Genomic DNA, 20,666 nt, shown 5'->3' with positions numbered 1-20,666 from the left:
GACGGTGGGGAATGACCTCAGCCGTCCCTGCCACGTTCCAGCCAATCAGTCCCGCATCTTGGCATCCGAATCCAGGACCCCCGAAGCCGGAGGCGACGCGAGCCAATGAGGAGTGGGCCGGGGAAGAAGGACAGGCGGCCAGCCTATGGGGGTGAAGAGGCCCGGCTGCGCGTATCCAAGCAGCGCCAGGCCGAGCTCGGGGGTGTGGCGCAGCGCCGGCGGGGGTGGGCGGGCGCGCCGGGTGGCAGGTGTCAGCGGCGTCTGCATTCGGCGGCGATGGAGCGGCCCCGGGGAGCTGCGGACGGCCTTTTGCGCTGGCCCCTTGGCCTCCTCCTGCTCCTGCAGCTGCTGCCGCCAGCCGCCGTCGGCCAGGACCGGCTGGACGCGCCGCCGCCTCCCCGCGCCTCCTCTGCTGCGCTGGGCCGGTCCGGTCGGGGGTGAGCTGGGGCTGCGCGCCGCCGCGCCCGGGGGCCCCGTCCCCCGCGCTGGCCGTTGGCGCCGCGGCGCGCCTGCTGAGGATCAGGACTGCGGCCGCCTCCCGGACTTCATCGCCAAGCTGACCAACAATACTCACCAGGTGAGCGCGCGAGGTCCCGGTGCCCCCTTCCCCCCATTGGGTCGCCCCTCCCGGCCCGCGCGGCCCCCGGCGGCCGCTCCGCTCCCGCTGCAAGCTACGAGGCTAGCGCGAGACCCCAGCTGCGGAGGGCGGCGAGGCGCGGGGGCGGCGGGGGCCAGGGTGGCTGCGGCCCGCGGGGCTGTGTGTCGTCATAGCCGAGGCAATCCGAGACTTTGACTCGCCGCATTCTTTGCTTCTGCTTCTTAAGTTGTCAGAATCTCCTGATCACCCCCATTTGCCCCCAACCCCCACCCCGAATATAGAACATTGGGTCCACCAACGCTGGTACCTACCAGGAAGCTGGAGGCATAATTACCCCTTGAGTGATCGCAGAAGTTGGGCTGCTCAGAAGCAGAGGTGTGCCCTCCCTGGCTCGGTACTTTTGGGGTGATAAGGCTGGCGTCCAGAATTCCCACAGCAGTTGTTAGGTCACGGTTTGTGTATCCATAGTTAAAGGAACACGCACGGAAACAAAAATGACATTGAAACCCAACCGTGAAATGACATCTCCGCTGCTCCCTAAAAAATAAAAATGGTTCAAGATGTTTTCTTAGGATGCAGGCTCAGAACCCTCTCACCTGACCCAAAACGACCTTGAGAGGCATTACGAACTGAAATCCTGTGTGCAGAACCCAGAGAACAGAAAACGGCCCCCAGGACCTAGATTAGAAGCAGTTGCAGAACAGCCAGAATTATCCAGAAGTTCCATCTGATGGCTTCACAGAGTTGCCTACTGTCACAAACAAGTCTGGGTAACCAGTCAGCCCTCTCTGAGCACTACGGGCTCTTTAAATTCCTTTGCTCCAGACCCATTCTGGAGATAGGCTCCAGTGTGCTTTGTTTCCTCGTAAGTTGACATATGTTCTTTGCACAAAAACTGGTATTGGCTTCTGTATGTGACCTGCGGCCAACTGAGATCCTGTGATCTGTCTCACTCTTTCAAAACTGACTTCTAACCTTGTGTTGAGCCCTTACTGGGACCTCTCTATCCTGTCCTAATTTCTGATAACTATGAACATTCTGCAGATAGTTCCCCTTAAGCCTGCTCTTGTCGAGGCTTTCGAAGTTGTGGTGCTTCTGTTTTGGGCATAAGTATCTGAACCTTGACACATTGCCGTGTTGAGAAATTGTTAAGAAAGTCTTGGTTTTGGTTTTAGTGCAACTGGGACATCTTCCTCCTCTTCCCCCCACCCCCCGTATTTCTTTCTAAAATTAACAATCGTTGCAACCCATGTATGGGAAAGACATTTTCAGTTCCATGTATTTTCTGTGTTCTGTCTTTTCTTTTGTTCCAAAGAGAAAATGTCCGAGGAGGTGGACGGGGGTGGCTGGAGTTCTGTACCCTGTTCTTTGTTTACATTCCGTCTCGGTGTCCCCCAAATCTCAGTGTCCCCTTGGGCTTTGAGAGCCATACTTGTTAGTTGTGACCTAATTCTCCAATCAGAGAGAGTGGAATGAGTACTGGAAAGTCTTCCTATTTAATGAAAACAAAAATTGTGTAGACCTCTCTCCCTCAGTAGGGTGTTGAGAAAGGATTTACTAAATCATCCCATAGCATCCTTGCACCAGCATCCTTCAACTCTTCTCTTGCTGGATGACCCATCTTCAATCTGCAACAGTTCCTGGTTGAATGTCACCTATAGTGCAGCAGTTCCAAAGAAAGAGGCGAAGAAACCTGGTTCTTCTTTGAAGTTCATCTGCAAAGGACTTTCTCTAGTTTACTTAGTTACAGCTTGTTACGTCCACACACACACACACACAGACACACACCTGCCTTCAGTCTTTATTTAAAATGACTGCCCCCTCTCCCAGTTGTTATCCATCCATAGGACTGTCTTAAAAGACAGTTCATCCTTTTTGTAGCTGGGGGGAAAAAAAAGTGGAGCCTTCAGCCTAGAAGTCATTGCGTCAGTTTTCGAAGGTTCTGTTTCCTCTCAGAAACTGGGAAGTACTCTGTTGTTTTTCAGGTGTCACAATTCATCGCCGTGCACCGGATTGAAGAGATCTGGTGTTGCGGGACCCTTTGTAACAAATGGGGGTGAAAAAAAGCAGCAGCAACACACGACTTATTTACTTATTGTCAGAGGCTGTGTGTGTTTTCAGACAACTGAAGTAGGTGTTATTTGGGGTAACTTTTTTTCCTACATAATATGAAAGGATCCAATCCGCCTCTCCCCCAAAAGCAGAAGTTTTTATTTCTTATTCCTCACAGCTTACTGTTCTTTTCCTGTTCTACCTGAGCGTATGTGAATGCTTTCCAAAGGCCCAAAGATGGGGTGGGAGGAGGGGCTGCCGAGTTATGAAAGTAATTCAGACTTGACAGTACATAGCCGCGAAAGGTTTGAGCAGGTCTCTACACTGGGTTCCATAACTTATAAAAACTTATCACCGTGGTGTGTGTGCACTGGACCCCCACGCCTTGCTCATACCAGGCAAGTGCTTGCTCTACCACTAAACCACATTTTCAGTGCCAGCATTTAATCTTAAGAAATCTACAAATCAGAGACTTCACCCTATGCTGTGACATAGGCTCCGTCACTCATGAAACCCTCTTCCCCCAAGCGTCTCTGCCTCTCTCTAGGTTTCCTTCCACGGGGTCCTTTCAGCCTTTCAAGTGGGCTGTGTTTATTTTGAAGGCATGTGTTGTTCGCACCGAGGTGGTAATGATTGGTTCTCTGTGGGATTTAAGCAGACAGAGAAAAATACTTTTTTCTAGTTACAGTAGTATCGATAGGAACAATGGACTCGTAAGAAAGTGACGTAAGAAGTGCTGGCTGTTACTAAAACAGCAAAAAGAATGGCAACAAGAAGCAGGCAGAAGGTCACCACTTACATCTTACAAAAAATAAATAAATAAATAAATAAATAAATAAATAAATAAATAAATAAATACGACACTTCCTGATCTCTTCTGAGAGTTTGGCATGCCAGGGAGAGACATTGCAGTGCCCTGGGGCCCTCCGTGAGGCCAGCCCTGTCTGCATTTGGTTCCTATGTTATTATGTTATCTTCACTTTGTTAATTAAGCTTCCTTGTTTCATTCCTTCCTACTCTTTACAATGGAGCTAAGCACGCACGCTTATGAGAAACAAACAAGAGTGTGTACGCTCCCTCCGTGTTATGGGATTCACAATCCCTGATCCTTGCACTCAGTAAGTTACAAGCGTTTGCTCTCCCTGTTAGGGATCGTCCACAGACTTTCTTAGATTCAGTAGCCTTCTTTTACTCTTAACCCCAAAGCGATGTCAGGCCCCAGTATTAACCGATTGTTGCCCTTATGTGCTAGGAGTGTTCACAGCACACATAACCTTTGTACATGGGAGAAGTTGAGCGGGCCCAGAAGATTTTTGTTAATGTTGGTTGCTAAGTTGGGTTGCTTCAAAACATTCCCCCATAAGCACCCCTTTGAGGGTAGGCATGAAAGTCTGCCTTAAAGAAACAGCAGAAATGTCTTGGCCAGAGTTACAGCGGTGGCTGACATAATTTCCTTCTCATTCCTGTCTACAGACCATTGGATAATTTCCTTAAAAGTTCCTAAACTTGTGATTAATAGGGCCGGGAGCTGCTGCTCTCTCTCTCTTCTCCCTCTCTGCCCCTGTCACTAACTACTGCTTTACACATAACTTCCCAACTCCTGCCCCAACATCAAAGCATCTGGTTTCTTAAGTAAACAGGCCCTGTAGAGAGGCTGTTGTAAGGCCTCAGCACTGAGAAGAATGCGTGTGTTTGTTTGCCCCATTGGCAGAGCTGAGCCCAGGCTGACAGGACTTCAGTGTGTCTGTTGGCTGGTTCAGGGGGCCGCTGCTCTCAGCCTGTTGGGGATCACCAGACCTTTGTAGCACCCGGAGGTCTGAAGGTTTTTGCCTTTAACTAGCCCAGCACTTCCTGGCTGCCTCATTTATCCCAGCAGTAGCCTGTCTTCCTTCACTCTCCTTCCATTTCCCACACTACACTCCCACTCTCTAGTTTGTCTCACTTACAAATCCCTTTACCACCACCAATCATGCTTGGGTCAATGTATGGGAAATTAGGGAGGCTGGCCTTCTTGGTCCTGGTGAAGCAGAGTGAGCCTTGGCCCTCTAACATGCACACTGCTCAGAGCGGGATGTTGAAGCCACACATGCTTGGGATTCTGGGGGGGAACCATCAGCGGCTGTGAGGAATCCTCATCCACCTCAGGAACGGCTGGTTGCTCTGCAGTAGGGCTGAGCTTTGGTTAGCCTGAGAGTAGAAGGCCAGCCAGGTGTGACAGATGGCTGGAAAGGAATGTGGCATACTAGTTAGGGAAGCCGACTGCTGCCTCAAATGCCTGCCTCTGCCACCTGCAAATTACAATTACAAGTTTGAGTTTTGTCCTTGCTGGGGTCGGTAACTGGAAGCAGCCCTTGTTCTGGCCAGGATCGTTCTTTCTCCAATAATGACAGCAGCCGACTCCACATTTTCATGTCAGGCTCACTCCCGTTCTGGGCTCTGCCATTTGTCATCAGGCATTGGACTCCCATGGTGACCACCATGTCTGAGTTCCTCAGTCTCATCACTGGTGAGCACACTTGTGTGATTACCACATGGCATTTAATTCTTAGCCCTGCTTGTGGGCATCAGCCAGAAGGAAGGTTTCCTCCTCTCCCTCACCTTCTGGCCTATCTCCCATCACCTCAATCTCCATCATCCAGAAGAAGGATAACTTCATTTTGAGGCGAAGGAGTGAGGCGAGGCTGTTTTATATGATAAGGAACTAATTTGAGACAGAAACCCATCCGATTTGTATTTGTAAAATAGTCACTGTGTGTCGGCTCCTAGCACTTCCCAGTTCTCTGCCCTGGTAACCAGAACTTCTCTTGTGTTTCTAGAAACAAGCTTGGTCATCCCACTTCGTGGCCTCACCGTCTGTGTGTTGGTGGGTTTTGGGGGTAATGGTGCTTGAAGAACAAAGCATTCTGTATGTGTCCGGTCTAGGTGGTTCGTTGTTTAACTGTGACTCCCTTCAGAAACTGGTTAGTAAATGTAACTTTGAGATAGTTGGGCTGAAGGCATTCAGACAGAATCTTCAAATCAATAGACTGTTAGGTGAAAGCTGGACGTGTGAGGTCTATTTAAATACTGAGGCCATTGTTCCTTCTCTAATTCTTAATGCAGCCTCAAGAAACCACTGTAAAAACCCCAAGCTGTGGCACTCTGCTGAGAAGCCCTCTGCTGTAACACCACCATGTTCTGTTTGGTGTTTCAGTCTCCATCCCTCCGTTCCCCATCTACAATGATGTTAGAAGTTTTGGATTAGCATAAAAATGTTGTTTTTATTCTGTGCTCCACGAGGAAGAAGAGGCCAGAGGTTGTGATCACAAATGTTTATTGGTTGGTTCCAAATTTAGAAGCAAATGTTGGCTTGCTCAGCTTGCTGGTTGAGCTTGCAAGTAGTGTGGATTTCACATCTGGGGTGGTGGCCCGCCACTCCCAGAGGTGGCTTCAGTGACACGTGAGCATTCTCAAAAGACAGTAGGATGTTTTCCAGGCAACTATGAAGAATCTTTGCCCCTTATTTTAGGGAGAGGAGTAGTTTCTCATCCCTGTTGACTTGGAATTTTAATGCTAATAAAAGCTACTAGTTTGGATGGCCCAAACTCAGAGACAATGATTATGTCGCACTAAATGCGGGCTTTGTCGTAGTCTGTTTTTTTCTTTTTCTAAACTCTTTTTAGTTTGTCCTATTTCCAGCAACATTATGTTTGAAATTATGCGGCTGGCTGACTTTGAGTCTATGCACATGCGAAGATCCATTGTGATCGTCATCGGAAGAAACGAGTATTGGTTCTTTCAGGACCAGCTCCTAGCCCTCCTGCGTTGACTGTAGCTAAGGTCTTGCTCTGGGTGTTGAGCTCCAGTACAGATGCAGCACTCCTGACAGTTTGCCAGTCTGATTCAACTCCCAGAAGGACCAAGAGATTGAACTAGGAGAGGCAGTTTCACTTTGTTTCTTTTCAGACAAGGTAGCCCTAACCTGATGTTTAAATGGCATTTGCTCTTTATCATAAGGCATGGAGAACATTAATTTGTTGCATACAAAATGCCCAAGAGATACTTTATTACCCAGATTTGAGTTACAGCTCTCCTGAATTCATGGTTCTATGATCATGGAGAATTATTTTACTTCTCTGACCTTCATAGTTTTTTTTTTATTTTGTTGTTGTTGTTGTTATTGTAATTGTTGTTGTTGTTGCTGCTGCTGCTGCTGCTGCTGCTGTTTTCTGAGACAGGGTTTCTCTAACAGCCCTGGCTGTCCTGGAACTTTGTAAACTGGGCTGGGATGGAACTCACATAGATCTGCCTGCCTTTGACTCCTGAGTGCTGGGATTAAAAACACCACGGCTGTTTTTGTTTTGTTTCATTGGTTTTTGTTTTGTTTTATAATTAGAGAGGCATACTCTCTAGTTGTTCAGAGGGTGAAGTGGGAAGTTTTACCCAAGTATCTTGTTTAATGTACTAGGTGGGTGCTATCCAGTTAAACAGTTCATGAGTCCCTTACTGGGTGCTGAGTGGAGCCCGGGGATGTATCTTAACAAGGCTAAGCCACTGCTGCCACCCTACAGATTTTATATTCTGAGGCGTGGCTCCCTAGGAATGGAGCTATGCTGGGAAGGCAAGGTGGAGAAATCCCAAAGGCAGAGATGGGAAAATGAGTGAGAGGGAAAGAGAGAGAGAGAGAGAGAGAGAGAGAGAGAGAGAGAGAGAGAGAGAGAGAGAGATGCTCTGGATGTGATTGGAGAGAGATAATGAGAATAACTGATGTCTCCATGAACACATGTGAAAAATAATCTCGACAGCTTGTTAGGGAAGAGGAGCGGGCATCAGGCAATGTGGATGGAAGATCATCAGTGCAAGTGTTTTAACAGAAAGTATTAGACCTCAGGCCTGATACTAGAAAGGAAACCAGAGGTAGCGTTACAGGAACAGAAAGAACATCCTTCCCCTTCAGAGGCTACCCATTGCTGTGGGCTGAGAAATACACCCAACAAGAAAGATGACCGAAGGACAGCGTGGCCCTGAGGTTTGAAGGCACTAAGGAAACATTCGGACCCTGTGTGTGTGTGTGTGTGTGTGTGTGTGTGTGTGTGTGTGTGTGTGTACACGAACGCGTGCATGCGTGTAAGTGCAGGTACACACATGCCATGGCAAGCATGAGAAGACCATGGAACTGCTCTCAGGAGTCCTCCTTCCCTGCCATCTTGTAGGATCCTGCTCAGGTATTCAGGCCTGCGAGCAAGCAGCTCTTTCTACCCTCTGAACCGTGGCACCACCCCACCTCTGGATATTCTTGAAGGAGAATGGGAAGCAAAGTAGGAGAAACCTGGATGCCCATGGCTGCACTTCTCGTGTCTGAATATTCATGAGCTCCAGGACAAGGTTGAACGCTGGGCTCCTGTGTTTAGCAGCCTGAATAGATTGTTAGGCTCATTTGCATGCTGCCACCCTGGCTCTCCTGTTGAAGCTAGATGACCTGTTGAGTCATCTTGTTAGGTCCTTCTGGTCACACGCCTTAGTCCTGCTGTTGAGACGAGGTGATAGCTCACTGGCTGAGGGCTGGGAGTGAACCAGGTGTCCCGACTCGAGGCTGCACTCGGAAGTTCTCGAACAGGTTTTAGGTCAGTGCATTTGCCTGCCATAGAGGTGAGGCAAGGTTATAGACTCCATTTCTAAGTTGTATAGTTGTGTACTCCTTTCTGCTCTTTGAGGTCACAGTGTCCTCAGTAGAGCTCAGTCAGTCTTTCTAAGCCTCCAGGTCCCTTTGAATAAAATATAATATCACCCATGAAGCTTTAGTAGATAGTAGAAAGCATTAGTAGATAGACTTTGGAAACGTTTAAATACCCAAATACCCCGTGAGTGTGACTAGTATATTTTTCTTTTCTTTTCTTTTCTTTTCTTTTCTTTTCTTTTCTTTTCTTTTCTTTCTTTTCTCTTCTCTCCTTTTCTTCCTTTCTTTTTCTTTTCTTTCTTTCTTTTTTTTTTGTTTTTGTTTTTCAAGACAGGGTGTCTTAGTTTAGGGTTTCACTGCTGTGAGCAGACACCATTACCAATGCAAGTCTTTTAAGGGGCAACACTGAACTGGGGCTGGCTTACAGGTTCAGAGGTTCAGTCCATTAACATCAAGGTGGGGAACATGACTGCATCCAGGCAGACATGGTGCAGGCATGAGTTCTAGATCTTCATTTGAGGCTGCTAGCAGAATACTGGCTTCCAGGCAGCTAGGATGAGGGTTCTAAAGCCTACACCCACAGTGACACATCTACTCCAACAAGGCCACACCTCCTAATAGTACCACTCCCTGGGCCAAGCATATAGGATCCATCACACAGGGTTTCTCTGTATAACAGCAACTTACAGGGGTCCACCTGTCTCTGCCTCCCAAGTGCTGGGATTAAAGGCATCCGCCACTATGCCTAGCTATAATTTCTTAATTAGCCTGTTGATCTGTTGCAGCCTCCTCAGGGCCCAGTTGTCAGTCAGACGATCCTGATAAATACAGCCCTGCACCAATTCCCAAGGAACATGAGCATGAAAGGAACTGGTTGAGGCTTAGATGCCTTTGCTCCTCTCTCCTGGCAGGGCTGGCGGTCGGGCTTGGTGGGGGCACAAAGGGGTGGGTGAAGACTGGCAGACACGTAAGAAGCATATGTTGTAGACTTATTCTGTTTTTAACCTTTATGGTTGCGTCAGGTTTTGACTTGTTTGAATTAATGCTTGAAGGTAGATGTGGTACAGGATCCTAGGTATTGGACTTTGATGGTGATCTTGAGCACATTAATCTTTCTTTTCCTTTTTTATTGATAAAAAGGAAAATCTAATATCTACTTACGAGATTTATTATGGACCCCTCTTATTGAGAATATCTTAGAGTTTATCTACAAACTTCTAATGCATCACGAGTTAGGTGCTTAAGTATTTGCTAACATAGTACTCCTGGGGAATTCAGGGAACTCACAGTACCATTCTCTGAATTAAGAAATATGTAGGGGTTGGGGATTTGGCTCAGTGGTAGAGCACTTGCCTAGCAAGCGCAAGGCCCTGGGTTCGGTCCCCAGCTCTGAAAGAAAGAAAAAAAAAATACTTTTTCAAATTGTATCTGTGGGCTGGGGAAATACTTCGTCCCATGGAGTACTTGCCAGGAAAGCACAGGGCCTGAGTTTGATCCCCAGAACTGACGTGGAAAGCCAGGCATGATGACATGGGGAGGTGAGGACAGGATCCCTGGGGCTTACGGCTAGTCAGTCCACCTGAATGAGCAAACACCCCATTCAGTGAGAAGCCTGTCTCAAAAGTAAAGTGGAGAGTGACTGCGGAAGACACTGGCTATCAACCTCTGGCCTCTAGGTGCATATGGACACACATTTCCACCTTCTCACGAGCACATACACACCCATGCACCAAACATATGCACATGCACATACATATGCACATATACTCTCTCATATACACACTCGCTGTCTCTGTCTCTCTCTCTGTCTCTCTCTCTCTCTCTCTCTCTCTCTCTCTCTCACACACACACACACACACACACACACACACGCACACACACACACAGAATGTAGAATGACCATCTATGGACACTATTTTGTACTTACTATTCTCTAGGCAAAAATCCCAACTGGTATTTGTTACTGTAAATAGAGACGGGAAGGAATAGGTAAATTCTAAGCATCCTATCACTTAAAGAATGTGAGCTTGGTGGATTTCATTATCCAAAGAAGATAGGGCAGTGCTCCTGGAACCAGCCCTTCTGGAACACCACTGAATGAACCAATGGGTTGGACTTGGTAAAAGTGGAGATAGGTAGAGGAAAGGATCTGTCTGCCTGCCTGCCTGCCTTCTTTTGTTCCTCCCTCCCTCCCTCTCTCCCTCCCTCTCTCCCTCCCTCCCTTTGAGACAAGGTTTTTCTATGTTGCCTTGGCTGTCCTGGAACTTACTTTGTAGACCAGGTTGGCCTCAAACTCACAGAGATGTATCTGCCTCTGTCTCCTGTCTTCTGAGACTGAGATTAAAGTCATATGCTTCCATATTCCAGACTGTCCTTTCAAAGTGACTTTCTGTCCCCTTTTTAGATGTATTTATTTCATTATGTGGGTACACTGTCATTATCTTCATGCACACCAGAAGAGGGCATCGAATGCCCATTACAGATGGTTGTGAGCCACCATGTGGTGCTGGGAATTGAACTCAGGACCTCAGGAAGAGCAGTCAGTGCTCTTAACCACTGAGCCATCTCTCCAGCCCAACTTTCTGTCTTTAAAATATTTTTTTTATTTATTCTTTGGCAACTTATCCATGTATGTATACAGTGTATCCACCCCTAGACAGTCCCCTCAAACTGACTTTCTTGAAGCTATGGATGATGGAGAGGGAATAGTGATCAAGTTAATAACCTGGAAAAAATCACCAGACATACGCTCACTTTGTTAAGACAGTTGCAGGTAAGGAGTAAGTTTTAAATGACTTTCAGTTACGTAGGAAGTCTGCTTGTAGTTTAATAGCGATTTTTCTTCTTTGAGTTTCAGTTTATTGGAGTTGGTGGCTGCAGGTGGTGGAGCCCCGCCCCTTGCACGTTTTAACTCTTCCTCAGCGAGCAGCCCCCGTAGCTTTTCACCCAGCTGGAGAGATATCAGTGAGGTATGGTAGGTATTTTCAGGACCTTTGCCTGGTAGGGTGTGAGGCCAGAATGCTGAGGGAATTGTCTTATTGTATGTTTCTTTACCCCACCTTGTCACAGCTTCTGGGCTTACATCAATCCTCCATCCCAGTAAAAAACGGCCTTCTCTGCCGTTTCCTAAGCTCTGCTCTCTACCTGCTCTGTTCCCGGGGGCTCTGAAGACCCTGTCCACCTCACCGCTTCCTCCTGTTCGCTCCCTTAACAGCCATCTAGCTGCACCGCTGGCACAGTGCTCAGCCTTAGGTTCGGATGGTTTACTTGAGCATTTCTCTCCAGGCTGAGGACTCTTTAAAGGTTAGGACCAGCTGGTGTCATGAGTCCATCTGTCTCGCACGGTGTTGGAGAAGAAGTAGCATTTAGATGTGTTGTCTGGAGTCGGACAGGTGTGACTTGGAAACCGTGTCATTCTGCTTACCAACTGAGTGCTTCGGGCAGATTATGTAATGTCTCTGAGCAACTCTCTTCATTTATAAAGTAGAAACGATGCTTTAGAATAATATCTAATACTGCTTTAATAACTGCTTCTTCCAGGGGCAGGGGCTGTGCCTCTGCTGGTAGAGTGCTCTCCTTACGTGCAGGAGTAAGGCCCTGGGCTTGCTCCTCACCATACACCTGTCCTCCCAGCACTCCTGAGGTGAGGCAGGAGGACCAGAGGACCAGGCTGGAGGTCATCACACGCTATGTAGGGAATTCAAGGCTAGCCTGGGACACTGAGACCCTATTTTTAAAGAGTTATTATTTTTATCCATCAATGGTTTAATGAGCTCCCATGTGTTAGGCACTCTCCTGGATGCTGGATCCTTGTAGCTGTTGTCTAAAAACAACCAACAAGAAAATGGCCAACAAACAATGTATAGTTAGGAATATGGTAAGGAAAAAACCTCAGAGAATGACAGGCAGAGGCCCTCTTATCTGGGACACCAAGGTCTTGCTGACATGTTCCCTAAGCTGATACTGAAGATGAATAGGGTTTTGCCAGGAGGAACACTCCAGGCCGAGAACAGCCTGCTCATAAGGCTTGAGGCGAGGAAGAGCTTCATGTACCCAGGATCTGGAAGGGAGCCAGTGTGGTGGCGCGGCAGGGGGAGTGAGGAAGTAAGTCCCCACACCCAAAGGGTGAGCGGCCAGCTTATGGTTCCGGCAGCATGGCCCACAGCGAGCAAGCAGTTCTCAGCCGTCGGCCTTCCTTAGAGGCAGGACTTGATGTAAAAAAAAAATGGTGAAATGTTCCTTGACTTGTTCGGTAGGATTAGAATTTTTTTTTTTCATAAAATTGGATATCTAAAAAAAAACAAGCCTACTCCTGGAAGTGCCAAAGACTTTGTTGCTTTTAATAAATTTTTGTTTTGTATTCAGAAACCTGAGGCTGTTTTCCCGGTACTCACCGGCCTATATTCTTAGGCCGCAATCGGCTTGCTTCAGGCTTTTTGTTTGTTCTCCCTGCAGGGCTCCACCCCTTTCCTGTTGCTGCCCCTGTCTGTCTGGGTCACCTTTCCCCAAGTTTAATCTGTTTCCTCATGAGCTAAGAAGAGAGATTCAGGTACATTGGTCAGAATGACGGCGTGCAGTTTTCTCCCAGAGGTCTAATGCATAACTTAACGCATAGCTTCCTAACGCATGCATTCCACTGCATCAGAGGTCTGCATCACTCCCTTCCTCAGAGTGTCCTGCTCCTCCAATGATCTAAATAATGTGGGGGTCACTCTTGTGCCATGGCTATTGGAATTAGGAAACTGGCTTGTTGGTTTACAACACTCTACCCCCCCACCCCTCCCCCACCCCCACCCCATCCCAGCTCTCTAGAAGCAGGAATGAGAACGGAAGGGGCTAAGTATTGCTGAGTCACAGAATCGCAATGCTCAGAGACCAGAGACATTGCCACTGCAGCGCCCTACCCCCACCATGAAGTTAGGCAGCATTGCCCAAGTTCACAGGGCTTCTGGCGGAGCTGAAAATAAACCCAGGCCGCCTGGTTATTAGCCCAGTGTCTCCCTGTCATCCTGCCTCTCAGAGAATTCTGAATAATTGAATAGATTTTTGAAAACTTGTATATATATATATTTTTAATATTTAGGGTTTTTTTTTCTTTCCATTTCTAAGAATAGCTTCCATGAGAAGCGGAACATTTGTGATCTTATTTTTGGCCCATGTTTTCTGATTCTAGCAGTGCCTCTTTTAATAGAACTGAATTCTGTAGATTGTCTTCCTGCCCGAGATGTGCTGCAGACCTACATGCCATGCACCCGGTCCCTGTGTCCTCGGCTGGAATTTGGAAGCTTAACTCTGGAGTCCCTGTCTTGGTAGGCTGTGTCAGCTGGGACGCTGGAGTCTCAGCTCTGAGTGTGGAGAAGGATGATTCACTTTTACCCTCAAGGAAGTGGATTCCCAAGAGAGAAAGTGGTTTCTGTTTTCTTCCCTCTCCAGTTGGTTACTGAAGTAGGCTGCATGCGCTTTTGCAGCGCTGCGCTCCATGCACGGCACAGGCATCTTCTGTAGATGGTCTGGCATGGGGAGCCCTAATGTTTACATTTCTGCAGGAGAGAAGTCTGTTTACAGAATCCCAGTGCACAAACCCAGAGCCCGTGTTATCCCTGCTTCTCCCCTGGGGCTCTGAATAGGTCCTAGCACAGAAATAGTCAGCCCTTTGCAGTCAGGGTTTCTGCATCCATAGATTCAATTAATTTTGAATTTTAAAATTTCGTAAAAAATTATTTTGCCTGTATTGAACACAAAGAGATATTTTCGTTGTCATGTCTTTGGTAACCCAGCATGACTGCTTACTGTATTTAGCGTTTACATATTATATATTTTACAATTTACATATTACATATATTGAAGTAATTTAGAGGTGATCTAAGGTGCAGAGGACTTGTGAGGGTTATGTGTGAGGGACACTGGGTCTGAGGAACCTGAGCATCATGGATGTGGTATCCACACAGGTCCAGGAGCCCATCCCCCATGGATACCGAGGGGACATGGTTTGTTGAAAAGGAAGGCAAGTTTACAGTATGCCACCATTGTCTTCTCCTCTCTGCTTGCCAGAGAGGCTGCTCCTGACTGTAAGACTGCAACAAACCATGTGCATGTGCCTCGCCTGCAGCCCACGCTGATAAGCTGAACTCACCGGTCACTGGGGCAAGTGTTAATTCTCAGTATTTGACTTTTCAATCAGTGTATCTAGATAGGCACAAACTTCTCATGACTGAGTTTTGTCGAGCTGTGTTACTCTTTGGACCAGCGTCGTCCTCCAAGCTTATAGTAGCAGTGATTTAATTAGGCTTCCAGTTTAATTAGATGGGAGAGATGAAGTTATTTCTGTGAAGAATGTCATGTTCCGTGGGCCTCTCTTCACCTCTGCCAGAACCGCAGATAATCCACGTGACTGCAGAAGTAGGCTTTGTGCTACCCATAGCCTCCCGGGCTAAGGCTGCAGGAAGAGGGCAGCCAAGGCTTGCATCACCAGCACTTAGATGGACATCTTCAGAGAACAGGGTAACAAACTGTCCCCTACTTTCTAACATGGTTAGGAAGGCTTCCTGAAAACCTGTCCCACAATCAGATGACAACCACTACTGATGCCAGCCAGTGACTTCCTGCTGCCCAGAACTCCCCTACTTCCCAGAGGTCTAATGGGGTGAACAAAAGCTCTGCAAACAACTACCAGGAAGGCAGACCAGAGGTTCTGGGAATGCCAAGGTCAGGGCGGGAAGGAAAACCTGCTTTCCATCCAGGCTGCCTGTGAGATAGGTCTGTGTGGCAGAGTCTCTCTGACCCTGTCCTTAGCTTTCTGGTGCATCTGTCTGTTAGCCAGGGTAGCATTATAGGAATAAACAAAGATGGGGGATGGCTTAGTGGGTAGAGCGCTTGCTGCTCATGGAAAACATCCAAGTCGCTTTCCCAGCTGGGCTTGGTGGCTCACAAACCTCCCAGAAATACAGTGAAAGCTGTCTAGAGCAAGGTGTCCCATAAAGTTGCTGTTCGTATTTTTATTTTATTATTTTATGTAAATGGGTGTTTCGCCAGTATGTATGTACGTGTACCACATGTGTGCCTGCAGAGGCCAGAAGAGCCTGTTGGGTCCCTGGAACTGGAGTTACGAGCCACCGCGTGAATGTTGGCAAGGGAACCCCGCTGCTCATATTTTACGGAACCTTTTTCATAAGGAAGGATGGTGGAATAAGTTTTCATGGATAACACAGTGTCCACTTCTCCAGTCATGTGGCTACTCCATGGTCCTATCAGAGGGGGTCTAAAGAAAGACCAGACTGGCTTTGAGCTTGTGATCTTGTGATGTCCACCTTGCAAGTGCTGTGACTGCAGGCCTGTCTCACCGACGCCTGGTGAGACGCTGGCTTTTCCTTGTTGATTTGGAAACTCTAATCTAACAGTGTTCTGTTAATCTAGTGCCGATGATTTTCCCAAACTTTTCTCAACTTTCTCTCTGGAATGTTGATATATAATTTCAAAAATGGTCAAAGTAAATCTCATAGGTTCTGGGTTTCGTGTCGCTTTTAGCCAAAGTCCTCTGAAGGATTATAAATGCATTCACTCGGTTCAAGCGTGCTTAAGCCTTTGGCCCCTTTAGACTGCGAGAGGGAAGTCAGCAGATACTGCTTTACTTAGTCCCCCACGCCTTTGCCTCTGACCGGAAATGCTAACCTTGTCATCTGCTAAAAGAAACCTTGTCCGTCCGCTTTCGCTTTTGTCCATCAATTGTCTTCTCTGTCCCTAGGCCAGTAGCGGGGACAGGAAATTAATAACTCTCTCTGGAAGCTGTGGTCGTTGCATGTTCATTTGCTCCCTGTCTAGCTGGCTGAAACTGTCGATCTCTGTTTCCTCTGGATACTGGTTTTGGCCTGTTACTAGAGAAACAGCGTATTTACAAAGTTTTAATTTTTTAAAAAATTCTGGCCTCTTCCTATTACATATATTTGGCTGACTATACAGCTCCTGTCCTCTTTGTGGTGAATTATTTACCTCTTCAGGATTCTAAGTTAGCCTGAGAACCTGTTGTCTTCTAGAACCAGTGTCTCCCAGCATTTTAGGGACAGCTCACATGTAACTAAAAAGAAAAAAATGTCAGGGATCAGGGTATCGTTAGATAAGTGGCTTTGGACTAACTCCTTCTGCCACAGCCCCCGGGGTGCTGTCACAGGTATGTGCCACCATAAGTGGCCATGACATCTTTGTTTAGTACTTCTTGAGATAGACACTCATTCATTTTTCTGTTTGCTAGCCTCCCTGCCTCAATGTTATTATGTAGTTCAGGATTTTACTTCTAGAATATTCACTAGGAATACTGAGTTCTAGTAAAAGACTTCTGTTTTTGAGGTTTTTCCCTAACCACAAAGCTTTATTCTATCTGTCTGTCCGTCCGTCCATCCACCCATCCATCCATCTATAAGACAGTCTCATTCTTGATTAGAGTAAGTGAGCCAGTGAGATGATTAATTTCAGTTCTTTATACTGCTTTCTATTGAGACTGACCTCATCTCAATGTTCTTTGGATCTTTCAAGACAAAATAATATTATTTCTCAAGCATCAGACATTTTTCCTTTTTATTTTATTTTATTTTATTTTATTTATTTTTATTCTTTTTTTCTGGTTTAAACTTAACTTGATTTATTCTGACCCTGAAATTCTTTTAACGCGTGTTTGTTAGCATTTACTGTGTACTTAGCTCTCCTCGGTGATATCAGTAACATTTTCCTGTAGTTTCTGCATCAGCTACTTGTCTCGTTGCCCCCAGAACACCTGCCAGAGCAACTTAAAAAAGATTCCTGGTGGTGGGAGGGCCCACCCCACCATGCCGGGGAAGCCGTGGGTGGCAGGAACCTGATCACCCTGCCACCAGTCAGAGGCAGAGAGAGAAGAGCTGGTGCTCAGCTCGCTTTCCCCTGGCCATCCAGCCCTGGCCTCAAGTGCAGGAAATGGTGCCACCCACATTCAGGGTGGCTCTTCCCAGCTGCATTGGCCAAACCTAGAGCTGTCTCGAAGATAAGACCAGGATTTGTTGCCATGCCGATTCCAAATCCCATCAGGTTGACAATCAAGAGGAACCCTCACAGCTACCATTGGAAGGTTTTCAGAAGACTGGCAGCTCTGTTCCCGTGTGGTCCGCCTGTGCGACTGTAAGGTCTCATGTCTGTGTATACAGATCTCCCTTTGTACCACATTGTGATGTCTGCCATTAAGGATTCATGACACAGAGCGAGGGTGTAGCTCCGGGCAGAGTACTTGAAGGCCCTTTGTCCAATACCCAGCACTGAATTCCAACAACAACAAAGTAACCTGAAAAGTGGACAAATATGCGAATAATCTTAATACAAAAAATGACCAAAGAGCCATGAGAATAAAGCCGGGCGAGAGGTCACAGCATTGGTAGCTGTGGAGCTACGGACTGGTAGCCTTTTGTTTTCACTTAGCTTCTTTTAGATCTTTCCACTGGTTCAGTCCCTTTGTGGTGACTTCAAAAGGAAACATCTAAGCTGGACAAGCCGGTACAGGCCTGTAACTCCATTACTCAGGAGGCCAAGGCAAGAGATTCGTGAGTTCAAGGCCAGCTTGGACCATAGCAAGACTGTCTCAGATATATGTATCTTAGATTAGAAGAGTATTTTGGCTGGGGCTACAGGTTTGGGCCACCATGCTGGAACCATGCTAGATTTTAAATTGCCTTTTTCTTCAGAAGGAAAAAAAAAAAATCTACTGCCACTCTTTGTTCCTTTGTATGGTGACATTTTCAAGGTTTTTCTCCTCATTTGTATCAGGCAGTTTGAGTATGATGAGCTGGTATGTAGTTCCTGCCATCTCTCCTGTTTGCTGAGGCTTTGTGAGCTTTTCTAATCTCTTGTTTATAGTTTTAATCAAAATGAAAGAATTTGTTTGGTTTCTGAGACAGTCTTGCTATGTAACCTTGGCTGGCCTGGAGCTCATAGAGATCAGCCTGTCTCTGCCTCTTATATGCTGGGATTAAATTTTGAGCTCACACTTCTTCCTTCCTTCCCTCCCTCCCTCCCTCCCTCCCTCCCTCCCTCCCTCCTTCCGGTCTTCATGCCGAGTGTGTCTGTGTGACTCTCGGTGTGTCTGCTGGATTGCTCTACCATGCTGACAGCTCCATCCCTGATCGCTGTTCTCTCTTCTCTCCAGTCTCACTTCTGTTGGGTCTGTACTGGTATTTCTTCAAGGCCCCTAAGCCTGCCTGTAGTGTCTAACCTCTGATGCTGTCTTGGCTTATGCTGTATTACATACCTGGTAATTCTTCTCATTTCAACAAATCTGGCTTGAGCATTTTTCTTTTCTTTTCTCTCTTACTTTGCACCTCTTTTCTCTTTTAAACATTGTCTTCCTGTGTAGTACAGGGTGACTTCGAACTTGAGACACTTCTGCCTCCATCTCCCAAGTGCTGGAATCACAGGCTTGTGCCATCACAGCCATCAGATGTGTGTGTGTTTAACACAGTCAACCTGTTCTCTGATTCTTGAGCATTTGGAGTAGTTATAACTGTTTCGATGTCATGTATAATAATTATATCATTTGTACTTCTGGGTGATTATTTTTCTTTTCATTATTGGTTATGTTTTCTTGCTTATTATATGCCTGGTCATTTTTTACTGAATATTGGATATTATTTTTATAATTTTTATTTCTTTCTGTCTCTCTCTCTTTCTCTCTCTCTCTCTCTCTCTCTCTCTCTCTCTGTGTATGTGTGTGTGAGAGAGAGACAGAGACAGAGAGAGAGAGAATGTGTATGTGTGTAGGTTCCCACAGAGGCCAGAGACATCAAATCCCTCTTGAGTTAGAGTTATAGATGGTTGCAAACCGTCTGACATTGGGCTGGGACTCAAACTCGGGTCCTCTGAAAGAGTAGTGCAAGTTCTTAACCACTGAACCATCCCTCCAGTCCAGAATATTGTGAATTTTATCTTGATGGGACTTGTGTATTTTTGCATTATAAATATTCTTTTCTAATTAAAATGTATTCATTTACTCATGTGTGTGACTACACATTCATGTGGGGAAGTCAGAGGACAGCTTGTGGGGAGTACCTTCTCTTCCTCCAGAATGCAGGTCCCAGGGATTGAATTTCAGTCCTCATGACTGGGGTAAGTGCCTGTACCTACTGAGATGTCTTGTTGTCTCTGTAAATATTCTTGAGCTTTGTTCTGGGACACAGTTTTTCTAAGGTTTTCTAAGTGCTTAATCGCCTTGCCGTGTGAAGTTATTCTCTGTGGTTCTGAACAAGACTTGGTGGTTCTGTGTGGGGTCCAGGTATCCTCTCCATACTAACTCCCTGCTCTCTGGGGTTTTCCTTACATGTATGTGTATGGGTCATTCTTTAGCGAAGACTTGGCTGGCTGGCTGGCTGGCTGGCTGGCTGGCTGGAACCCCTGTCAGTTTTCTGTTGCTATAACTCAGTGCCACAGCCTGAATAATTCATAAAGAATAGATGTGAATTTATCTCACAGTTGTGGATCCTAGGAAGCACAAGGGTGTTTGGTGATGGCTTCTTGCTGTGACATAGCATGCTGATGTCATCATGGAATGACGAAACAGAGCAAGCACACCGGCTTACAAGCTCTTCCTACTCTTCGGGAGCCACCAATGCCATCACAGGCCTCTTCCATTAGTATCTTTCCGAGAGCTCTCAGAGACGTAGTCAAAGCAACACAGCTCCTGTGGGGTCCACTTCTCTGCCTCCCCCTCTCTAGTCCTCTAACCTGTGAACTCCGCCCTTCAGTTTCCCCACAATAACATGGCTTCTGCTTTTCGGGTACTACCAGTCTCGTTTCTTCAGTTCAGGAGACTCTGGGTTCAGCATAAGTTCCCTGCCTAACACAGTGACCTGGGAACCCCAGGGAATAATCTGTGGACTTTGTAGGATCCTCCGTTCATCTGTCTCCTCTTGTGGGTCACTTTCCTTCACCTCCTGATGTGTGGTAGCTAGAAGACTTGTCTCTTGTAGTCTGCGTTTTTTCAGGGGTTTCCTGGAAGGGTAAATGCACCTCTCATTCTATTGGACAGAAACAGAAAGCCCCTCTAAGAGCAAAGATATCATGTGTCCTCCTCACTATTATTGTCAGGAATTTAAATAGAATTGGACTTAGTTTTTTCTTCTTCCTCCTTTCAGGACTTCACACGTGATTCTTAAAGAAAATGGGTTGGCTAGCCATGATGGTGCACACTTTTAATCCCAGCACTAGGAAGTTCAAGACCAGCGGTTCACAAATTGAGTTTCAGGCCAGCCAGATTCACACAGTGAGACCCTGTCATTAAAAAATGAAAATAGGAGTTGGGGATTTAGCTCAGTGGTAGAGCGCTTGCTTAGCAAGCGCAAGGCCCTGGGTTCG

At 46.7% G+C, this 20,666-nt stretch overlaps 1 protein-coding gene across 1 annotated transcript in view; it reads left to right on the top strand.

Moving 5' to 3' along the window:
* Positions 1 to 210: 210 nt before the first annotated feature.
* Positions 211 to 20,666, top strand: part of Sort1 (sortilin 1) — a 73,433-nt gene continuing 52,977 nt past the window's right edge. Inside the window, 2 exon segments of the mRNA XM_032897481.1 lie at positions 211 to 396; positions 398 to 577. Of these exon segments, the coding sequence (XP_032753372.1) occupies positions 277 to 396; positions 398 to 577 (300 nt within the window). The 5' untranslated portion in view covers positions 211 to 276.

Source organism: Rattus rattus, chromosome 3 (genome assembly GCF_011064425.1).
Source record: "Rattus rattus isolate New Zealand chromosome 3, Rrattus_CSIRO_v1, whole genome shotgun sequence".
Lineage (NCBI taxonomy): Eukaryota > Metazoa > Chordata > Mammalia > Rodentia > Muridae > Rattus > Rattus rattus.
This window is presented reverse-complemented; position numbering and strand designations above follow the sequence as displayed.